This window comes from Pteronotus mesoamericanus, unplaced genomic scaffold, assembly GCF_021234165.1.
Source record: "Pteronotus mesoamericanus isolate MK-2021 breed Mesoamerican mustached bat unplaced genomic scaffold, CSHL_Meso_final contig_1189, whole genome shotgun sequence".
In the NCBI taxonomy this organism is placed as follows: domain Eukaryota; kingdom Metazoa; phylum Chordata; class Mammalia; order Chiroptera; family Mormoopidae; genus Pteronotus; species Pteronotus mesoamericanus.
In genome coordinates this window covers 2,432,818-2,453,735 of record NW_026555038.1, presented here as the reverse complement: position 1 = coordinate 2,453,735, position 20,918 = coordinate 2,432,818, and the positions used below count along the sequence as shown (strand labels likewise).

Genomic DNA, 20,918 nt, shown 5'->3' with positions numbered 1-20,918 from the left:
ACATTTCCTTTAAGCTCTGGTGCCAGTGCACCCAACGCATACCACAACACAACTCTCAGTTCATATCAACGCACTCATTAACTACATGAAGCTGGTCAGTAAAACTTCAGTTCTCTCATCTCTTGAGAGTGTAAACTATTATTCCTCTTACTGTTAAAGTCTTTCATCTTCAGGAAGAGTATACCAGGCCCTGGGATACTAAGTTTCCATAAGGCCAGCTATCTAAGCCTCCCAGAGTTCTAGGGGTAATAATAAATTTTTACATTGCAGTAACTTGCAGAAAGGGATGTATTGACTTCCATGGCAAAAATATAACCTCCTTTCTAATTGAATGTTTGTAGGAGGTTTTTTTATTGTCCTAAACTACTCTTGTTTTGTAGCTTTCTCACTCACTTACCTCTTCCCTGACCCCCTTCCTCACTCAGACCACGAAATTTGATCTATATAAAACTAATATCTAGGAGAAAGCCCGCAGAGGTTGGAGCATAACATAAAAAGTCTTCACCTCGAATTTTGAGACTAGTTCTGTCTCTTTCATTTGCAAACAATAACCTGTTGTTTAATTCCTTTCTTCTACCATCCTCATTCTAGTGTGTGATTGTTTTTCCTGTTTTTGCCTTTGCAGAGTTCTGCATCAGGCAAACCCAGACACCATTTCCTTCTTCCTTCTTTCTTTCCCAATCTGCTTCCTTTTGCCCAAGTTTGTTTCTCTGCTGACCATCTTCTGTGTCTATTCTTCCCACTCTTGCTTTCCTAACATTCCTGGGATTCCTGGACATAATTAAATCTTTTCACAGGAATCCTACCACTTGCATTTTAAGACTCATAAGGTGAGGAAAGAAGAATTACTCTTTCTTTTCAGTTTCCCTCTGTTTCTCCTTTCATTTCCAAATCATCTCTCCCCTTTTAAGACCGGATATTTTAAAACAACCCCCTCATTGTTTTTGATTGCCCTTATGGCATTCTCTGATTTTCCTTAATTATTTTACAGTTAAACTCACAATCGCTACCTGTCACTTGCCTTCAGCTTTGTGTCTTCTCCTGTGACAACAGGGAGTAAACAGGTGTCTATAAAGACAGAGCTGGCGACTCTCAACTAGGGAATGGATTAAACTGGCAGCCTGAGAACATGCTGTATCAAGCATGAACTATTTTCAGTGTTTTCCTTTGACAGGGACACATGAAGGAATATTTGGGACCAAGGGGCAAGGCAGCATTCCAGGCGGTTGGTAACATGAGAATGAGAAGCAGACAGGTCCAGATATCCAGCCTTTCCTGTCAGGGACTTCCTTCCTGACAGTACACCCTGTCTCTATCTCTGCGGCACTGAGATGGCTGTGGGGAATGTTTATGGCATTTATATAAAGGCTGATAGATGGTCAGACTCTATTAGTGAGAAGGAAATAAGCCCAAGATGCAGCCCAAAAGGTCAATGAGATGGAAAGAATAAAAGAAAGATTAAGAGATGTAGAAGATAGATCAAGAAGTTCCAACAACCTTCTAGTGGGAGTTTCAGGACTTTACAATGTACTGGGACATGGTCCTAAACCACCACCTATGCTGGCACAAAGGTCTGCTTCACCAGCTAAATACCTGACCATGAGATTCCCCATTTCAGAAGCAACGGAGGCATAGCCTCCGGCATCCCGCTGGAAACCCGTTGAATCCTCACTGCCCCCTCCCCTCTCTCTCGAGCTTTCTACAGAATCAGCCCTCCCTGACCAGATACCCAGGACACCTGGGGCAGATGAGCAGGGTGACTCCCCTTCCCCGGGGGTCTGCTACACACCTTAAAAGCCCTTCCACCCTTTCCCTTGGGGCTGCCTTTCAGGCCCAGCCCGCCTGATCACAGTGTGCCGCCTCGAATGAAAGCCTTCCAGGCCTTTTCTTAGCCACCTTGGCCACCTAATGCAGAAGAGAGTTATAACTAAATGGAGGGGTGGGAGTGGAAAAGCAATGCCAAATGAAATAATTAAAGAAAAAATTTCAGTGCTGAACAGAGAAGAGTCCTCAGAGAGAAAGGCCTAAACTACTTAAGTACAAATTCTAAAGGACAAGAGAGCACTATCATCAGAATTGTGTGATGAAATATAGAGAATATCTTCAAAGTTCCTATAAATAACAACAATTAGCTACAAAAGAACAAAACATTGACATCAGAAGGCAACGTGGGAGGCAAGAAGATAAGGAAGCAACTCCAAGTAGTGAGATGTAAAATTATTATAGACGTAGAGTTTTATACTTAAATAATATATGATTCAAGCAGGAGGGAATATAAAGACATTTTTATGTCATGGAGGGACCCTGAAATTTTACTAATCACAAGTCATATCTTTCCAGATGAAGAACAAGAGAACCTAAGGGCAAGAATGAGCAAAGGAACACATAAAAGTCTAAATAATTGTGGGTAAGAAATAATATTTTGTAGCTGAGTTTCCTAACGATTTGAGAGACCAGATGGGGGAGGGTGAGGAAAGGAAGCAAGGGAGGCGGAGGCCTGATCTTTGTCTAATTTGGGGGTAAGATATAGAAACAAATTAATTCTAGAATTGGTAGAAAATGTAAACACAGTGTTAAAACTTGAAGAGTTTTACGTATTAGAGGAATAGAAATAAGATGCATACACTCTATTATTATATTAAAAAATAGTATAAAGAAAACTGATTCAATCTAAGTAAAAATAATGATAGGAAAACAACAGTAAAAAAAGCAAAGAAAACATGGTAAATAGAAAACTTGAATTAGATCTGTCATATTAAATCATGTTCATAGCATAGGAACAAATTTGATAATATCAACAATTAATTGAGTGAGGGAATGTGTACTCTCAGATACTATGGGTGGGAAGTAAATTGACACATACTTCTGAAGGCTTTACAAAAATAAAAGATATAATTCACATGGAAGTTATAGCAGTTCTTAAACATTTATATACCTAATAACAGTGTTTAAATATTTAAATCAAAATTTGATAAGAATATGATAAATTGAAAAATCAGTAACCATAATGCAAGGCTTTCAGAATTTGGTAGGCAAAATAAACAACAAAAAAGCAAATTTGATCTCGCAGATTATTAATGTAAAGCACCAATTTTAGAATTGTGCTAATTTTCTTTAAGTGTAATTTGAGGGCACTATGTATTAGAATTTAGATTATGCAAACCTTCTGAACCAGTGACTTCACTTCTTAGAACACATCCAAGAAAACTAACTGGTGTATGAGCACAGTGAAGCATTAGCAGAGATATAGTTAAATAGAGAACTTGAATTATTCTGAATCATTACAAAGAATGAAGGAAACTCATACACACATGAAATTATCTTAAAAATATTTTAAACAAAAAAAGCAATTTCAGAACAGTACAAATAGTAACATTGCATACAGAAAAACCACACGGAAATCAGGAACAAGAAAGAAATTCTTGGCTTATGCGGAAAGGGAGATTGGGACAAAGATAAACATAGGATGGAGAAAGGAAGAAGTATCTTCAGTAACTGCATCTCTGTATTTATAGAGTCCAGCATTGGGGTGCGATGGAATTGTGTGATACGTGGAAATGCCAAGGCCGAGTAAGTTAACTTGTGGGTCACTTTTGCAGACAAAAGCTTCATGGCTTTTCCTACAGCTTTCTAAGGTGCCACTAAATATGAACCACCAGACAGTTGTTTCAGGTCATAGTTGCTTCTCAGAAATGTCACCAGCGATCAAAGCATAGCCCGCATTAATTCAGTTAATTCAAATCAAGTTTAAAAACTAATTAGATCTATGCACTGTAATATCCATATGCAAATAATGAAGAGAATACATGAAGCCCCTGAGACCTTAATGAGTATCTCAGGCAGCACGATGGCATAGGTATATGTAAACAGCTCATTTTCTCAGTCTCATTGGGTTTCCTCCCATTGGATTTTCAGTGGAATGTTAGCAAATCTGTGTGTATCCGGTGCTGAGGTACTTAAGGTCTTGTATTCCAAACAGTCCTAAATCCTGCATAAATAAGCCCTGTGATTCAGAGGTGATTCCTGGAGTCTCTCCCTCTTATAATATTTGACCAGCAGGTAACCTTTGCTATTGATTTTTTTTTAAGTTTTATTTTATTTATTTATTTATTTTTATTTTTTATTTTTTCAAATACATTTGTCTCTGCCTTTCCCCCACCACTCTCCCCTGCCCCCTTCCTGCCTCCCTCCCTCAATCCTTCCCCTTTGGTTTTGTCCATGAGACCTTGCTACACGTTCCCCAACCCGACCCTTCCCTGCCTTTTCCCCTGTCCCCCCCCCCGCCCCCTTCCCTCCATCCCTCTTGTCTCTGTTCATTTCTTTTCCTTTCAGTGTTGCTGTGTCTTATTTTCCTTGCATCTTTGTATTGTTGGTTAGGTTCTGCTTATAGGTGAGATCATAGGGTATTTGTCTCTCGCCCCCTGGCTTATTTCGCTTAGCATTATGCTCTCCAGGTCCATCCATGCTGTCGTGAAGTTTAGTAGTTCTTTTTTTCTTTCTGCTGCGTAGTATTCCATTGTGTAAATGTACCATAGTTTTTTGATCCAAGTGTCCTGTGCATTTGCAGTAGAAGGTAATAGTTACTTATTTGACGTATATTCTCATTTATGGAGTATCCATTTATTGCCATCCACTGTAGGTGTTTTAACATAACGTCATCTCATTTAACAGTGACCCTGAGAGGTAAATGTTATTATATCATTTTTTAAAATGAGGAAATTGAGTCTCAGAAGGGTTATATAACTTTTCCAGATCACCCAGCTGCTAAGTGGCAGCCCTGGAATTTATCCCCCAGAGTTTGGGCTCTGAAATCTTGTTTTACTTTCCTTATGGCACTACCCTGTGCTTTCCACATCACGCTGGCACTCATGTCTGATTTTGAGTCTTTCATGTAGATATTTTCTTCTAACAATATAAGATTTATTCCAGATTTGTGTCCTTTAAACCTCTAATACTATCCTAGGACTAATTAAACTAGAAATTTAGTATTCTTACATTAATGTATCAAATTAATTTATATTAAAATTGATTAAATACATTGGCTTAATGATCACTGCATAGAGTACAAGTTTTGCATCATCATAGTGGTGAATGATAGGGTTCTGATAGTTATTTACCTGAATATATTGTAATAAAAATTTTTATGTTGACATCCTTTAAAAAGCAGCAAACACTCCATTTAGCACTTCAGGAGTCAGTACATGGTTAACTCCATTTCTTTCAAAAACAATGACATTTTCTCTCTCTCAAGTAGCAGCCTTATGATATTTGATAGTAGTTGTTCCAAAGCATTATTTGATAATATTTTTGATTTGATAGTACATACTGATTCTTTTCCCCGGTCGGTACTTGCTTTTGCAGTGACCTGGCTTGCCTCTCACTGAGTTGCTGGGTTGACCTCAGAACTATGAGTAGTTGCAGTTTTGCTGAACTTCTTTTTTTAAAAAATCATATGTTGGCATTGTCATCACATTTCTCTTGACTCAGCTGCAAATTCACCCCTAACACATCAAATGCTTTAGTAATCTTTATGACTGCCACCTAAGTCAGCGCCATATTGCACCTAGATCAGTACAACATTCTCACAGGGCTTTCTGTTAATTCTCTTACGTCTCTGCAATTTAGCCCCCTTAGAGTAAGTAGGCAGAGTTATTTTGTTATGTGAATTAGAGTGTGACATTGTTTACAACTTTGCATTGTCTTCGCATGGTACTTAGGAAAATGTTTGAACTCCCACCATGGCTCCTGCCTAGTTCTTGAGTTAATCTTGTTTTGCTCTTTTCATCCACATTGGCTTGCTTTTCTTCAAATGTGCAAAGCAATCGCTCCTCAAAGCCTTTGCACTGGCTGGTGCTCTTCCCTTCTACCTTAGCACAGTTGGTTTGTGTCATTTACACTCTATTTTAAATACTCCCTGCACAGAGAGGTTTCTCCTGACCAATTTAAAATTTGAGGTCCTAAAGCCTCACCTGCAATGATGACTACACAGCTGTTAAAGCACAGAGTCCTTAGTTGTGGAGTTTGGAGCTGTCTCTAGACAGTTTCAGTTCTGCTTCAGCTTATTTTGCTGATCATCAACTCTCACATCATTTTTAGTTGGTGGAGGTTTCCTTTATTACATGGAAGCTCATTTCTGCATTCTGAACATTTAAAAAATATTTAAGGTATCAATTTATCCAAACAGTTTGTTGAAAACATTTTAGGATATTTTATGTTCACAGTATTGCTTAAAATGGAAATCTCCTTTAATTTTAATGTTTGCATTCTGTTTAGTAACCCTTCTCAAATTTTTGTTAGGTGAAATGACAGCTTGATATTTCATTCATTTATTTTGTATTAATTTCTTGTTCTCACATGGTTGGCTTAATATAAGCATGTAGGCATTCTGTGAACATGTTCTAATATATTTGTTATTCATACAAGGTAATAAAATGTATCCTTGTGTTAGGTCTGTATAGTGCCTAACGTATAGTTAATGACTCAAAGTGGATTTATTTTTCACATTGCTCTCAGGATTAAAGTCTACGTGCAGCTTCCATTTACAGCCCACCTGTAATTATATTAATCAGGTTAGGTGATGTTATGCTCGTCTACCAAATTAACTCTGCAAACTCACTGCGCTCCAATACAACATAGATTCATTTTTCAATTCTAGTGTGTCTCCAGTATATTCTCCACATTCCCTCAAATTCCAGACTGGTGCAGGTACTACTATTTTATAATAGTATCATGTAGAATATGTCACTGTGGAAGAGAAGAGAGAGTTTTCCACTGGTACTTTAATTTGATCCAGAAGAGACACATAGTTCATTGGCGTGCATAGTTCACAGTCTCATCTAACTGTGAGGGGGCTGGGAAGTGTGGTCTCAAATGTGATCAAGAAATAGAGCCAACACTAAACACTAACACTAGCACACAGTCAACCACTTTGACCATTCTGGTTCTTATCAGGTTCTCCAAACATCATTGCTGTATGTGTTCTTTCAGTAACTTGATCTAAGAATGCAAGCATGAATGCTAACTATGTTCTGATCTGAATTACTGGTTTCTTATGAGTTCTTTGGCCTTATGTTAATGGCCATTAATATTCTCAAACTGTGTGTAATGTAAATATGTTTGAAAACATTTGTAAAATCTAAGCATTAGACAAAAGTGAGATCTACATTTTGATTTTTTTGGTATGTTGAATGGCAGATATAGTAATTATGAGATTATTTAATTTATTGTAATATCCACCAGTTTTTATTTCAATAGGCATTGTTCCAAATAAGATGGAGACTGGAAACCACACAATGGTGACAGAATTCATTATTCTGGGATTAACAAAGGATCCTACACTTTGTTCCATCCTCTTTGTAGTTTTTCTAGGAATCTACATTGTTACCATGTTGGGCAATATTAGCATAATCATGTTAATCCAAAGAAGCCCTCAGCTACACACCCCGATGTACCTCTTCCTGAGTCATTTGGCCTTTGTGGACATTGGGTATTCCACATCAGTCACACCTATTATGATCGTGAGCTTTCTAAAAGAGAGAATTACCATTCCTGTCACTGGCTGCATAGCCCAGCTTGGCTCTGATGTTATATTTGGAACAGCTGAGTGCTTCCTGCTGGCCGCCATGGCCTATGACCGCTACGTGGCCATCTGCTCCCCACTTCTCTACTCTGCACATATGTCTCCCAGGGTCTGTGTCATGCTGTTAGTTGCTTCCTATCTGGGCGGATGTGTGAATGCTTCATCATTTACTGGCTGCTTATTGAGTCTGACTTTCTGTGGCCCTAATAAAATCAACCATTTCTTCTGTGACTTTCTACCACTAGTGAAGCTTTCTTGTACCCATATTTATGTTGCTGAAATATCTCCTGCCATCTCAGCTGGGTCAATTGTTGTAATCACTCTGTTTATCATAGCTGTTTCATACCTGTACATCCTCCACTCGATCCTGAAGATGCGCTCAACGGAAGGCAGGCACAAGGCCTTCTCTACATGCACTTCCCACCTTACTGCAGTCACGTTGTTTTATGGGACTGTCACTTTTGTTTATGTCACACCAAAGTCAAACCAGTCATCTGACCATATTAAAGTGGTGTCTGTGTTCTACACGGTGGTGATCCCCATGCTGAACCCTCTCATCTACAGTCTGAGGAACAAGGAGGTAAAAGAGGCCATGAGAAAATGGATGGCTAGAACACCTTGGTCATGTTGGAAGAAACTGTGTGATTCCAGAAACTGCCAAATGATACTTTTGGAAACATGTAATGGATGTTTATGCTGTCCATTAGCCTAGTCCTTCGATCTGAAGAACAAGCTCAAATATAAAATGCCAGTATGTTGATTAATGACAACTTTAATTTATAATTTTCTAGAGTCACCAAATGTATCATTTTTTGAAAATCTGTTGGGTTCAAATTAGATATATATATTTTAGCGTTAGGATACCTAGAGAATATAGTTTCACTTTTTCTCTCCTTTGATCATCATCTAGGGAGTCTATGATTAGAGGATGTTTTCTTTTTTGTTAAGTTATATATTTTTAAAATGGCATGTAAGTTAACATCTTAGAAAGCATCATGTCCTAAATGTAAATGCAGGTGATGGTATATTGACAGTCCAGGTCACTTTCTCTGGAAGTCTTAGCCTCTCTTATATAGGGTTATCATAATCTCTGGAAAGGGTGATGCCACAGTGTTGCCACCAGAAGACTCAATCCAGGTAACTGTGAAGGACTTCTCAAGGCTTAGCTATTGAGAGTTCCCTTCAGCTTTCCTTACTATTCAAAGGTTTGTCTGCAAAGTTTTGTCAGTGACCACAAGTAAAGGAAAAAAAAATTACAAATACATAAAAAATAAACAACACACTTTTAAACAGCACTGGGTCAAATAGGATATCAAATGGAAATGTGAAAAATATCTTGAGACAAATGAAAATGAAAACACAAGTCGCCCAAAGTTACAGTATGCAGCTAAAACAGTACAGGAGGGATATTTCTAGTGATAAGCAACTACATTTAAAAAGAAGAAAGATCTTAAATAAAAAACTCAGGGAACTAGAAAAAAGAAAAATAACTAAACCCAATGTTAGGAGGAGGAAGGAAAAAATAAAGATTACAACAGAAATAAGTCAAAGAGAGGATAGAGAGGACCCACAAAACTAAGAGGTAGCTTTTGCAAAAATAAACAAAATAGATAAATTCATAGGCTAACTAAAAATAAAGGAATTCAAGTAAATAAAATGTGAAATTAAAGAAGATATATAATGGACTCCTCAGAAATAAAAAGGATAAGGGATTATATGAACAATTACGTGTAAAGAAATTGGTTGGGGGGTGGAAGGTGGGGGTGGGTGGTGTGGGAGAGAGTCATGAGGGGGAAATGGAGACAACTGTACTTGAACAACAATAAAAAAATTAAAAAATAGAACTACCATATATAGCTGAAGGAAATAAAAATACTATATCAAAGATATATCTGCATCTCCATATTCATTGTAACATTATTCACAATAGCCAAGATATGGAAACAAACCTCTATGTTTTTCAATGGATGAATGAATACAGAAAATGTGAGGGGAAAAAATATATATCATAATAGAATATTATTCAGCCATAAAAAAGAAAGAAATCCCACCTTTTATGACAACATGCATGGACCTTGTGGGCAATATGCTAAGTGAAATAAGTCAGACAGAGAAAGTCAAATACTGTATATTCTTACTTAAATGTGGAAGCTAAGCAAACCTAATCACAGAATTAGTAGAATAGTGATTATCAGGGTCTGGGGAGTGAGGGAAATGGGAATATATTGGTCAAAGGGTGCAAACTTCCAGATATAAAATGAATAAGTTTTCTGGGGAACCTAAAGTAAAGCATGATGACTCTAACAATACTGTATTACAAACTTGAAAATTATTTTTAAAAAGTCAATCTTAAATGTTCTCATACATGAAAAACAATAATTACATGAAGGGATGGAGGTGTTAACTAGTCATATTGTGTGTGTGTGTGTGTGTGTGTGTGTGTGTGTACACACTCTTTGGTTTCTCTTCACATCACATAAATCTTTCACCTTTTACCATTTTACTATATATACATATATATTAAATTTGATACATACATGTCAAATTATCACATTGTATACCTTAAACTTACACATTTTAAATATCAATTATATCTCAATGAAGCTGGGGAAAGATAGAAATAGGAAGCCTAAACAGACCAATAACATAAAGCAATTGAATCCATAACCAAATACCTCCCAACACAGAAAAGCCCAAGAAAGTTTGGCTTCATGGGTGAATTCTACCAACCATTTAAAGAAGAATTAATACTAATTCTTCTCAAACTCTTCCAAAAAATAGAAGAAAAGGGCACTGCTCCAGACTCCTTTTATGACTCCAGCATCACCCTTACAACAGTGCCGTGCCAGCACACCGCAGGAGTCGTCTTCTTCATGATTACCCTATGTACCCATTTGGTGAACACACCGATTTTAGCACAGACTTTTCCTCTAAGATTAGAAACAAGGCAAAAATGCTCAGTCTTGCCACTTCTATTCAACAGAGCACTGAAGTCTTAGCCAGAGCAATTACACAAGAAAAATAAATAAAAGGCATCCAAATCTGAAAGGAAGAAGCAAAATTGTCCCTGATAGCATGACCTCACATAGAAAAAACTCTAAAGACTCCATCAAAAAACAGTTTGAATAAGTAAATTCAGTCAAGTTGCAGGGCACAACATCAACATACAAACATCAGTCGCAGTTATACACTAACAACAAACTATCTCAAAAAGAGATTAGGAAACAATCCCATTTACAATAACAACAAAAAGAATAAAATACCTAAGAATAAACTTAAGGAGGTGAAAGACTTGTGAAAACTTCAAAATATTAATAAAAGAGATTAAACAAGTTTCAGACAAAGGTAAAAACATCCTGTGTTTTGGGGTTGGAAGACTTAATATTGTTAAAATATCCATACTACCCACAGCAGAGTCAATGCATTCCTATCAAAATCCCATTGGAAGTTTTATAGAGAGAGAACAATTCTAAAATTCACATAGAACCACAAAGAACTCCATATACATTGTTACTGGAAATGCAGAGTTACACAGTTGTTATGGGAAACAGAATGGAGGTTCCTCAGATAATTAAAAATAGAGCTGTCATATGATTTGGTAATCCCACTGCTAGATATTTATCTAAAAGAATTAAATTAATATCTCAAAGAGATATTAGCACTCTAATGGTATTGCAGCACTATTCACAACATCCAAGATGTGAAAGTAACCTAAATGTCCATTGATCAATAAATGGATAAAGAATATTTGGCATATACATACAATGGAATGTTATTCAGTCTTAAGAAAGAAGGAAATTCTGCAATATGTGGCAACATGAATGAATCTAAAGGACATTATGCTAAGTGAAATAAGCCAATCAAAGGACCAATATGCATGATTCTACTTTGTAAGGCATCTGAAATAGTCAAATTTGCAGTCTCAGGAATAGAATGATGCTAGCTAGGAGCTGGAGTTAGAGTGAAATCGGGAGTTGCTAATCAATAGGCATCAAGTTTAATTAAGCAAGATAAGTAAATTCTAGAGACCTGCTCTAGAAAATTGTACCTATAGTTAACAATATTGTACACTTAAAAACTGAAGAGGATAAGCCTCATTCTAAATGCTCTTACCACAATAAAACAAACATTTGATAAGTAGGTTATTCATTTATTTACTCATTCATTTGTTTAGTACTGCTATATGTAGGCACTCTTCAGTGCTCTAAGAATTAAGCATTGAATAAGGCAGACCTGACTCCTCCCTCATGGAAGTTGAAGGATAGTGGGCAATAAAGTTAACAGAAGGGAGCTAGACTTTGGGTAGTGAGCATGCAATAGAGTATACAGATATCAAATTATAATATTTGATACCTGAAATTTGTATAATGTTATTAATCAATGTTACCTCAATACACTTAATTTTTAAAATTATCACATAAAATTTTCAAATCATTAAAACAAAAAATCAAAGCCAACTATTATAAAATGCCATGAAACACATAGGCAAAAGAAAAAAAAGAGACATTAAGTAATTATTTACAGCAGTACCTATGTAATTAAGAACATGATAAGTGCAAAAAATATTTTAAGGTTCTCTGAAACTGTTCACCAGGATAATATAACTTACTACATGGTATCAGGGGAGGCTTCGATGGTGGAATAAATTTAAACCTGAGACATAAGGGGACTAGGAGTTAGTTTCCATTGGATAGGGTTCGAGTGATGAATACAATGATAAAGTGGTTTATAGCTGGGTAAAGATAGTTATGTGGGAATATATGTTTATCTTCATTTTTAAGTATATCTTATTGATCATGTTATTACAGTTGCCCCAGCTTTTCCCCCATGCTCCCCTCCACCAAGTACCCCACTTCCCTCAAGCAGCCTCTCCACTTAGTTCATGTCAATGGGTTGTGCATATAAGTTCTTTGTCTTCTCCATTCCCTATACTATTCTTAACACCTCTGTCTATTTTATACCTACCAATTATGCTTTTTAATCACTGCACCTTTTCCCCCATTCTTCCCCACCTCCCTCCCAGCTGATAACCCTCCAGATGATCTCCATACCTATGATTCTGTTCCAGTTCTGCTTGCTTTGTTTGTTTGTTTTTATTTTTTTGATATTTTATTTTTATTGTCCCAATACATTTGTCTCCATTTCCGGTCACCACTTTCCCCTGCCCCACCCACCTCCACCTCCCACCCTCAATCCTTCCCCACTTTGGCTTTGTCCATGGGTCCTCTATACATGTTCCAAACTTGACCCTTCCCCTTCTTCTCCCTATTAGCCCCCTCCCTCCTTCCCTCTTGTTACTGTTGGTTTGTCTTTTTCTTTCAATGTTGCTGGTTATATTTTCCTTGCTTGTTTTGTTGATTGCGTTCAACTTATAAGTGAGATCATATGGTATTTGTCTTTCACCACCTGACTTATTTTCCTCATCATAATGCTCTCCAGTTCCATCCATGCTGTTGCAAAGGGTAGTAGCTCTTTCTGCTGCATAGGATTCCTTTGTGTAATAGTACCATAGTTTTTTGATCCACTCATTTACTGATGGTCACTTAGGTTGCTTCCAGCACTTGGCTATTGTAAATTGTGCTGCTATGAACATAGAGGTGCACAGGTTCTTTTGAATTGGTGTTTTGGGATTCTTAGAGTATAGTCCCAGCATTGGAATTGCCAAGTCAAGAGGCAGTTCCATTTTTAGCTTTTTGAAGAAGTTCCAAACTCTTTTCCACAGTGGCTGAACCAATCTGCGTTCCCACCTACAGTGTACTGTGGTTCTCTTTTCTCCACAATCTTGCCAACACTTGTTGTTTGTTGATTTGTTTATGGTGGCCATTCTGACTGGTGTGAAGTGGTATCTCATTGTGGTTTTAATTTGCATTTCTCTGATGACTAGTGATGCTGAGCATCCTTTCCTATGTCTCTGGGCCCTCTGTATGTCCTCCTTGAAGAAGTGTCTGCTCAGGTCCTTTGCCCATTTTTTAATTGGATTGTTTGTCTTCCTGGAGTGGAGATGTGTGAGTTCTTTACATATTTTGGAGCTCAAACCCCTATCTGAAGTATCATTGGCAAATATATTTTCCCGTATGGTATGCTCCCTTTCCATTTTGCTGATGATGTTTTCTTTAGCTGTTCAGAAGCTTCTTATTTCGATGAAGTCCCAATTGTTTTTTCTTTCCTTTATGTCCCTTGCTCTTGGGGACATATTGCTTCCTTGGGATGAAAGGTTTAGTATATATCAGTTAAGTACATTTGATCTAATGCATCATTCAGTTCCACAATATCTTTGTTGATATTTTGTTTGGAAGGTATATCCATTGTTGACAGTGGGGTGTTAAAATGCCCTACTATCAGCATGTTGCTGCCTATATATTTCTTGAAGTCCTCCAAGATTTTCCTTATATATTTGGGTACTTCTATGCTGGGTGCATATATGTTTACAATGTTTACGTCTTCTTGATGGATCCTTTCCTTGAGTATTATGAAGTGTCCTTCTGTGTCTTTTTTTATAGCCTTTGTTTTAAAGTCAATTTTGTCTGATACAAGTATTGCAACCTGGGCTTTTTTTTCCTGTCCGTTTTCTTGGAATACTTTTTTTCCAACCCTTCACTTTCAACCTGTATAGTTCTTTGGTTATGAGGAGTGTGTCTTGTAGGCAGTATGTGTGCGGGTCATTTTCTTATCCATTCAGCTACCCTATGTCTTTTGATTGGAGCACTTAATCCATTTACATTTAAGGTTATTATTGATATGTACTTATTCATTGCCATTTTTCTCCTTTGTAACTGTGTTCCCCTCTCTCTCTCATTCTATTTCTTCATCTTAAAGCAGTGCCTTTAGCATGTCTTGCAGTGCTGGTTTGGTGGAAGTGTATCCTTTTGGCTTTCTTTTGTCTGGGAAACTCCTTACTTCACCTCCCATTTTAATTGAGAGCCTTGCTGGGTAGAGTAGTCTTGGTTGCAGGCCTTTGCTTTTCATTACTTGGAATATTTCTTGCCATTCTCTTTTGGCTTGTGTTTCTGTTGAGACGTCAGCTGCTAGGCTCATCGGGAGCTCCCTTATATATTACTTTCTGTTTCTCCCTTGCTGCCTTTAAGATTTTCTCTTTGTCTTTGAATGTTGCCATTTTAATTATGATGTATCTTGGAGTGGGCCTCTTTGGGTTCCTCTTAATTGGGACCCTCTGTGCTTCCTGGACTTGTGTGACTTTTTCTCACCTCAAATTAGGGAAGTTTTCTATCATTACTTTTTCAAACAAGTTTTCTGTCCCTTGCTCCACTTCTTCTCTTTCTGGTGTCCCTATTATATGAGTATTATTATATTTCATGTTGTCCTGCAGCTCCCTTAATGCCTCTTCATTCTTTTTGAGTCTTTTTTCATTTTCTTGCTCTTCCTCTGAATTTTTTTCTACCTTTTTCCCTAGCTTGCTGATTCAATCCTTTGCTTCATCTAGCCTGTTTTTGATTCCTTCTGATGTGTTTTTCAATTCGAAAATCACATTCTTCATTTCCTCCAGGCTCTTATTAGTTTATATGTCCCTTTTCATGATGATGTAGTTCACAGTAAATTCCTCGTAGATCTCTGTAGTTTTTTGTAATTCTCACTCAGCTCATTGTGCTTCCTTCTAACTGTTGTTTTGAACTCAATATCTGATAGTTTACTTGCCTTTATTTCATTTAGCACTCTTCTTGGGAATTCCTTGTTTCCTTTACATTGGGAGTTGTTTCATTGTCTCCCTATTTTAGGGGAGATAGTTCTTGTTTGCTTCTGCTTCCTAAAGTGATCTGCTTTGATTCATTATCTTTGTAATGTGAATCTATGGTCGGAGACCTGTTTGATTTGGTGGTGCAATCTTCTTGATCTCCTGAACTTGATCCTCTTGGGATGCCATTTGTGCCACTTACATTGATTTTCTGAATGTAATTGTGTTTTTATTGTTTTCAGGTCATTCTTTGGTGGGTCCTTCCCTCTAGCTGGTTGACTGAGGGTCACTCTGCCCACCATGTTTTGTATGCGGTTGTGCAGGTGCTGCCAGAACAAAACCACAAAGCGCAGGGAACAAACCAACACCCACAAAAATAACTCCCACCCACAATCTCACTATCAACAACAAATGAACCAGTATTAATAAGGGCATATTGAGATTAATACTATTACAAGAAAGGACAGCAAATATGAGAATACCTACTGAAAGAAAAATGATGAGAGGGTAGAGAAAGATGCACTAATAAGAGTAGGGAAATGGAGCAATGCAAAGAAAGTAAAATTTACATCATAAATAAAAAAGGGAATGAAGAAGATGAAATGGAGTAAGAGAAAGGAGGTGTATAATACTATGTTTAAACATAAATTTAAAAAAATAAAATGAGAGAGAGAAATAAAAAGGAGAAAAAGTAAACAAGTAAAAAATAGGGACCAAGTTAGAGAAAAAGATCCTCCACAGCACTATCAACAACAAAGGGCTAAAAAGAATATAGGTGTTATGGGAATAAGAGAGAAAAAATAAAGAAAAGCTTAAGAGGTCTAGAGGAAAGAGAAGTGATTTTGAGATGATATAGAGGGAATACTAAGACTAAGGAACAAAAGCCAGGCTAAGACAGGGAAAAATTAAAATTTGAGATGAAAACAAGAGTAGGAGAGGACAACAGTAAAATTTGAGATTTGAATACAAAATTAATAAAGATCTCGAGATAAAATTGGAAAAAATATGTAACAACTACCCTATCTAGAACCAACAAGCAAAGATTGCTGAAGGTGGAGAGAGAGCACAGGTATTTTAAGAGCAGGAAAAAGAATGTGAGATAACTATTGAAAAGAAAATTAATTTTGAGAGGCTGGAAGGGGGAAAAATAGTAAAAGTGTGGAGTGGATACAAGTTGTAGCAGAGAAAAAACAAAAATTAAAACAAAAATAATAAGAGAAAAGAAGAAAGTAAAATGGGGTAAGAGAAGGGAGGAACAAAGTACATGAGTTGAAATAAAGTATAATATAAAATCTAGTGACAATATGCAGGAACTTGAAGGACAAGAAATCATTGTTAAAAAGCTACGCAGGAAAGAAAATATCAAAAATCATGAAGAAGACCACAGTGGATTTTGTCTTTGTAGCATCTAGACACCTGCTTAGATTCTACCAAGACAAGATAGCACCTGTTTTTTCTATCTGGAGCTGCCTTGTAACGTCAGATTACCCATCTGGCCTTAGGTAGTCTGTTTGAGACTACTGAGGATCTACTGTCTGTGGATGACTCCTTTGGTTCTTAATCTAGTCATTCTGCGTTCAGCAGTCAGGCTTAAAAACCACAAGGGTGAGGCGGAGTCCCTCCTGGAAGCCGGGCTATTGTTTCCCCACAGTCTGCTGCTGCTTGAGGGGAAGTGGCCTGCCTGAGCAAGATGGCTACTGCAGTATAGGGGATGACTCAGCACTGGGATCCCGGTGGCTATTCTCTCAGTTCTCTCCCCAAGGCCTCTATACCCAGTCTCTCCTCAAGTATATCTAGTCCACTCTGACCCCCCTTTTGCTGGAGCTCAGGGTAAGTGGCTGCAAATGAAAATTTATACATTGGCTCTTTGCGTCTCCAACCATCCATCTCTGGCAGAGAACAACTGTGCTGCTTTTCGCAGCTGGATTTTATCTGTGTACTTTTCAGGCTCTGGTGCTCTAGGCCAGGGATCACAGCTTAGAGTTTAGACCCCACACTTCTCAGGGGGATCCAACCAACTGCTTCAATGTCCCTCTGGCACTTCAGCTGCTGCCTGGTCATGCCCAGGGAGCCCTCTAGAATCTCCACCTCACTCCTGCCAGTCACGTTGTGCTGAAGCTGATTCTTCTGTCTGTCCATGATTATAAGGCTTCTCTCTCACTATTGTTCAGTTCTTTGTTTCAGATGATTTCTCCACAATTTAGTTGTAATTGCAGACTGGTCCTGGGAGGTGATTAGTGTAGCTTCCACTAACTCCTCTGCCATCCTGGATCCTGCTGAATCCATTTTGAGTTAATTTTTGTGTATGGTGTCAAATAGCAGCCTAGTTTCAATTTTTTTTTTTTTTTGCATGTGTATTTCCAATTCTTCCAGCACCATTTATAGAAGAAGGCTTCCCTTTTCCATTGTATGATTTTGACCCCTTTGATGAAAATTAGCTCCCCATATTTATGTGGGTTTAATTATGGGCTCTCAATTCTGTTCCACTGGTCTGTATGTGTATTTTTCTGCCAATACCATATACTATTTTGATTATTGTAGCTTTGTAGAATAATTTGAAGTCAGGGAATGTGGTACTTCTAGCATTTCTTTTTCCCCTCTGTTTTTCTTTGGCTATTTGAGGTCTTTTGTGGTTCCATACAAATTTGAGAATTTTTTGTTCTAAGTTTGTGAAAGTGCCATTGGAATTTCAATGAGGATTGCATTAAATATGTATATCACTTCAGGTAATATGACCATTTTAACAATGTTAATCCTTCCAATCCATGAACATGGAATATCTTCCCATTTCTTTGTATCCAGTTTGACCTTATTTCTAGGATGTAGTGATTACTCCTAAGGTATAGCTCTTCAGGTCTCTCAAATAAAAGCATAAGGTATTATGGGACTCCTTTACCTTAAATTGCCTATTAACAAACTCTACCAAACCAGCACTGCAAAACACCAAAATCTCTGCTAAGATCTTCAGCTTCACCCAGGTTGCTTTCCACGTGCTGTTTTGATATCACACCAGCCCATGTGCAGTGTGGGAGCAGTCAAACTCCTTAATGAGAAATTACAGGCTCCCTTCTCAACAGTTTTTTCTTTTCCAGGATCTTGGCCTCACAAGTTTAGCTGCCTTGGCATCCATGACCTCAAACTTCTAGGTACTCACCTCCCTAAAACCTACACTGCCAAAAGCCCCACACGGTAGCTTTTTGCTTAGTCTCTATTTCTTATGATATCATTTGGCAAATGCATTCACTTTTGAGGCATAAGGAAGGTTTACTGGGGAAATGACATTTAAATGGAGACATAAAGTAAACTAGAAGTAAAGTGGCCAGAGAGTTATAAATGCAGCTGCAGAAACTTCGGTGGGTGAGTGAAAGCAGTGATGTGGGAGGCTGAGCTAATGACCCTCAGCTCAAAGTGCAGTTTCTGGTACAGAGCAAGCATTTAACAAATATATTTTGGTTAAACAGTAACTCTAATTCAATGACTATTTATGTAGTGTCTCTTTTATTCCTAGCACTAAGTTATTAACGGAAGAAACAAGGTCGAATAGAGCATGTGCTTTTCTTTCAAGAAGTTAAAAATAATCAAAAGAACATTTATTTCAGAAATGGTTTCCATTCAGTGGTATGAATAAAGTGCTAGTTGCTATGATTTTTTATCTGTCAAGAAATTTAATGTTTTATTTAGCAAAAATTGTATGTATTTAAGTCATAAAACATGATGTTTTGACATGCATGCACATAGTGAAATGATTGACAGAGTCAAGCTAATTAATATATTCATCTCTGCTCATAGTTACCTTTTCTTTTTGGGGGGGAAATGGTGAGAGCGCCTGAAATTTATTTTTTTTAGCAAATTTCCAGTATAAAATAAAACATTATTAACTACAGTTATTATACTGTATACTAGATCTCTAGAACTTAATCATCCAACATAACAGCAACTTTGTAGTCTTTGACCATATCCCCATTTTCTCTACCTCCCCAACCCTGGCAACTATACTGTTCTATTCTCTGTTTCTATGAATTTGACTTTCTTAGATTCTACATATAAGTGAGATCATGTAATGTATTTCTTTCAGTGTCTGGCCTATTTCACTTAGTACAATGTCTCCAGGAACATAAGTGTTGTCACAAATGACAAGATTTCCATCTTTTTATGGCTGAATAATATTTCACTGCATATACATACCACATCTATTGAGATGATCATGTGGTTTTTATCTTTCGTTCTGTTACTATGGTGTATCACACAGATTGACTTGCATATGTAAAACTAACCATATGGCCAGGGATAAATCCCATGTGATCACAATTGAGACTTAATTAATGAAATGAAAAAGCTTATGATAATTATGTGAGGAGACAGAATTTCACACTAAGCAGGGCATGTTTGTGAAAATGAAATGGAGAAGATTATGTAAAGGCTGGTCAGAGAACCTATAGTCAGATTATGATTCAGTGTTGAACAAAGAATGGGACCTGGAGATGCACTAGGCTCTGACCACCTGTAAAGAGTTGAAGGTATGATAAGAATCCCAGTTGCAAGCCCTGCGGCAGCTCCTCACCTGCATTCACTCCAGTATAACCTGTGCTTCTCTTTTGGAATCTTCTTTCTTTGCTGGAATTTCTCCTAATATGTTTTACTTTCCCTTTGAAGACTTCTCCCTTCCACTCATCCACTTTCTGCAGAGTACACTCCCTATTTCTTCATCTTAACTGAACTTGATTGCCTGAGAAGGATCTATGTGCTTCTCAATTGTGTTGAAGAGACCTCGCCTCCTCCCCTGTTCTAAGGCACCATTAAACATTGTTCACATTGTCCTAGCTCCTTACCACATTTCTAAATCATTTATTTGCAATCTCAATGACAAAACAATTTACTCACTGACATCAATGTTATCCAGCTGTGGAACAAAATGCTGCTGTTCTCAGAGTTCTTTATTGACCACCCAGTTTCTTCTCATTTACTAAAGACTTTGTCACTGGCTTCTTGATCCCTCTGAGTCCCTCAGTCCTGCCACAGCATTGGTAACTTCACACCACATGAATGTAGCATTAGACAGTGTGACCTCAAAATGCCCAGACCTCCTTACAGCATCCAATATCTTCCACAATCCATGTGAGAACTTACTACATTTGCCTCAGTTAAACTCAGTTATGTAAGTCACCTTCACCTCTGTGGTTTGTATAAATTAGAAGCTATTTGTCTTTGTGGTCTAACTTAAATAGCATTTCTTTTTCTTTTAAATTAATTAATTTATTTTTTCAAATACATTTGTCTCTGCCTTTCCCCCACCACTTTCCCTTGCCCCCTCCCTCAACTCTTCCCCTTTGGTTTTGTCCATGAGTCCTTGCTATATGTTCCTTGACTTTCCCCTTCCCTTCCTTTTCCCCCGCCCCTCCTTCCCTCTTGTCTCTGTTCGTTTCTTTTCCTTTCAGTGTTGCTGGTCTTATTTTCCTTGCATCATAGTTTTGTTGATTAGGTTCCACCTATAGGTGAGATTATATGGTATTTGTCTTTGGCCCCCTGGCTTATTTCGCTTAGCATAATGCTCTCTAGTTCCATGCATGCTATCGCGAAGTTTCGTAGCTCTTTCTTTCTGCTGCGTAGTATTACATTGTGTAAATGTGCCATAATTTTTTGATCCAATCA

At 37.5% G+C, this 20,918-nt stretch overlaps 1 protein-coding gene across 1 annotated transcript; it reads left to right on the top strand.

Annotated features, from left to right (window-relative positions):
• Window positions 1–7,271: 7,271 nt before the first annotated feature.
• Window positions 7,272–8,291, top strand: LOC129078079 (olfactory receptor 481-like). The gene has a single exon (XM_054582754.1). It carries the CDS (start codon window positions 7,272–7,274, stop codon window positions 8,289–8,291), a length of 1,020 nt encoding a protein of 339 aa, XP_054438729.1.
• The last annotated feature ends 12,627 nt before the right edge of the window (window positions 8,292–20,918 follow it).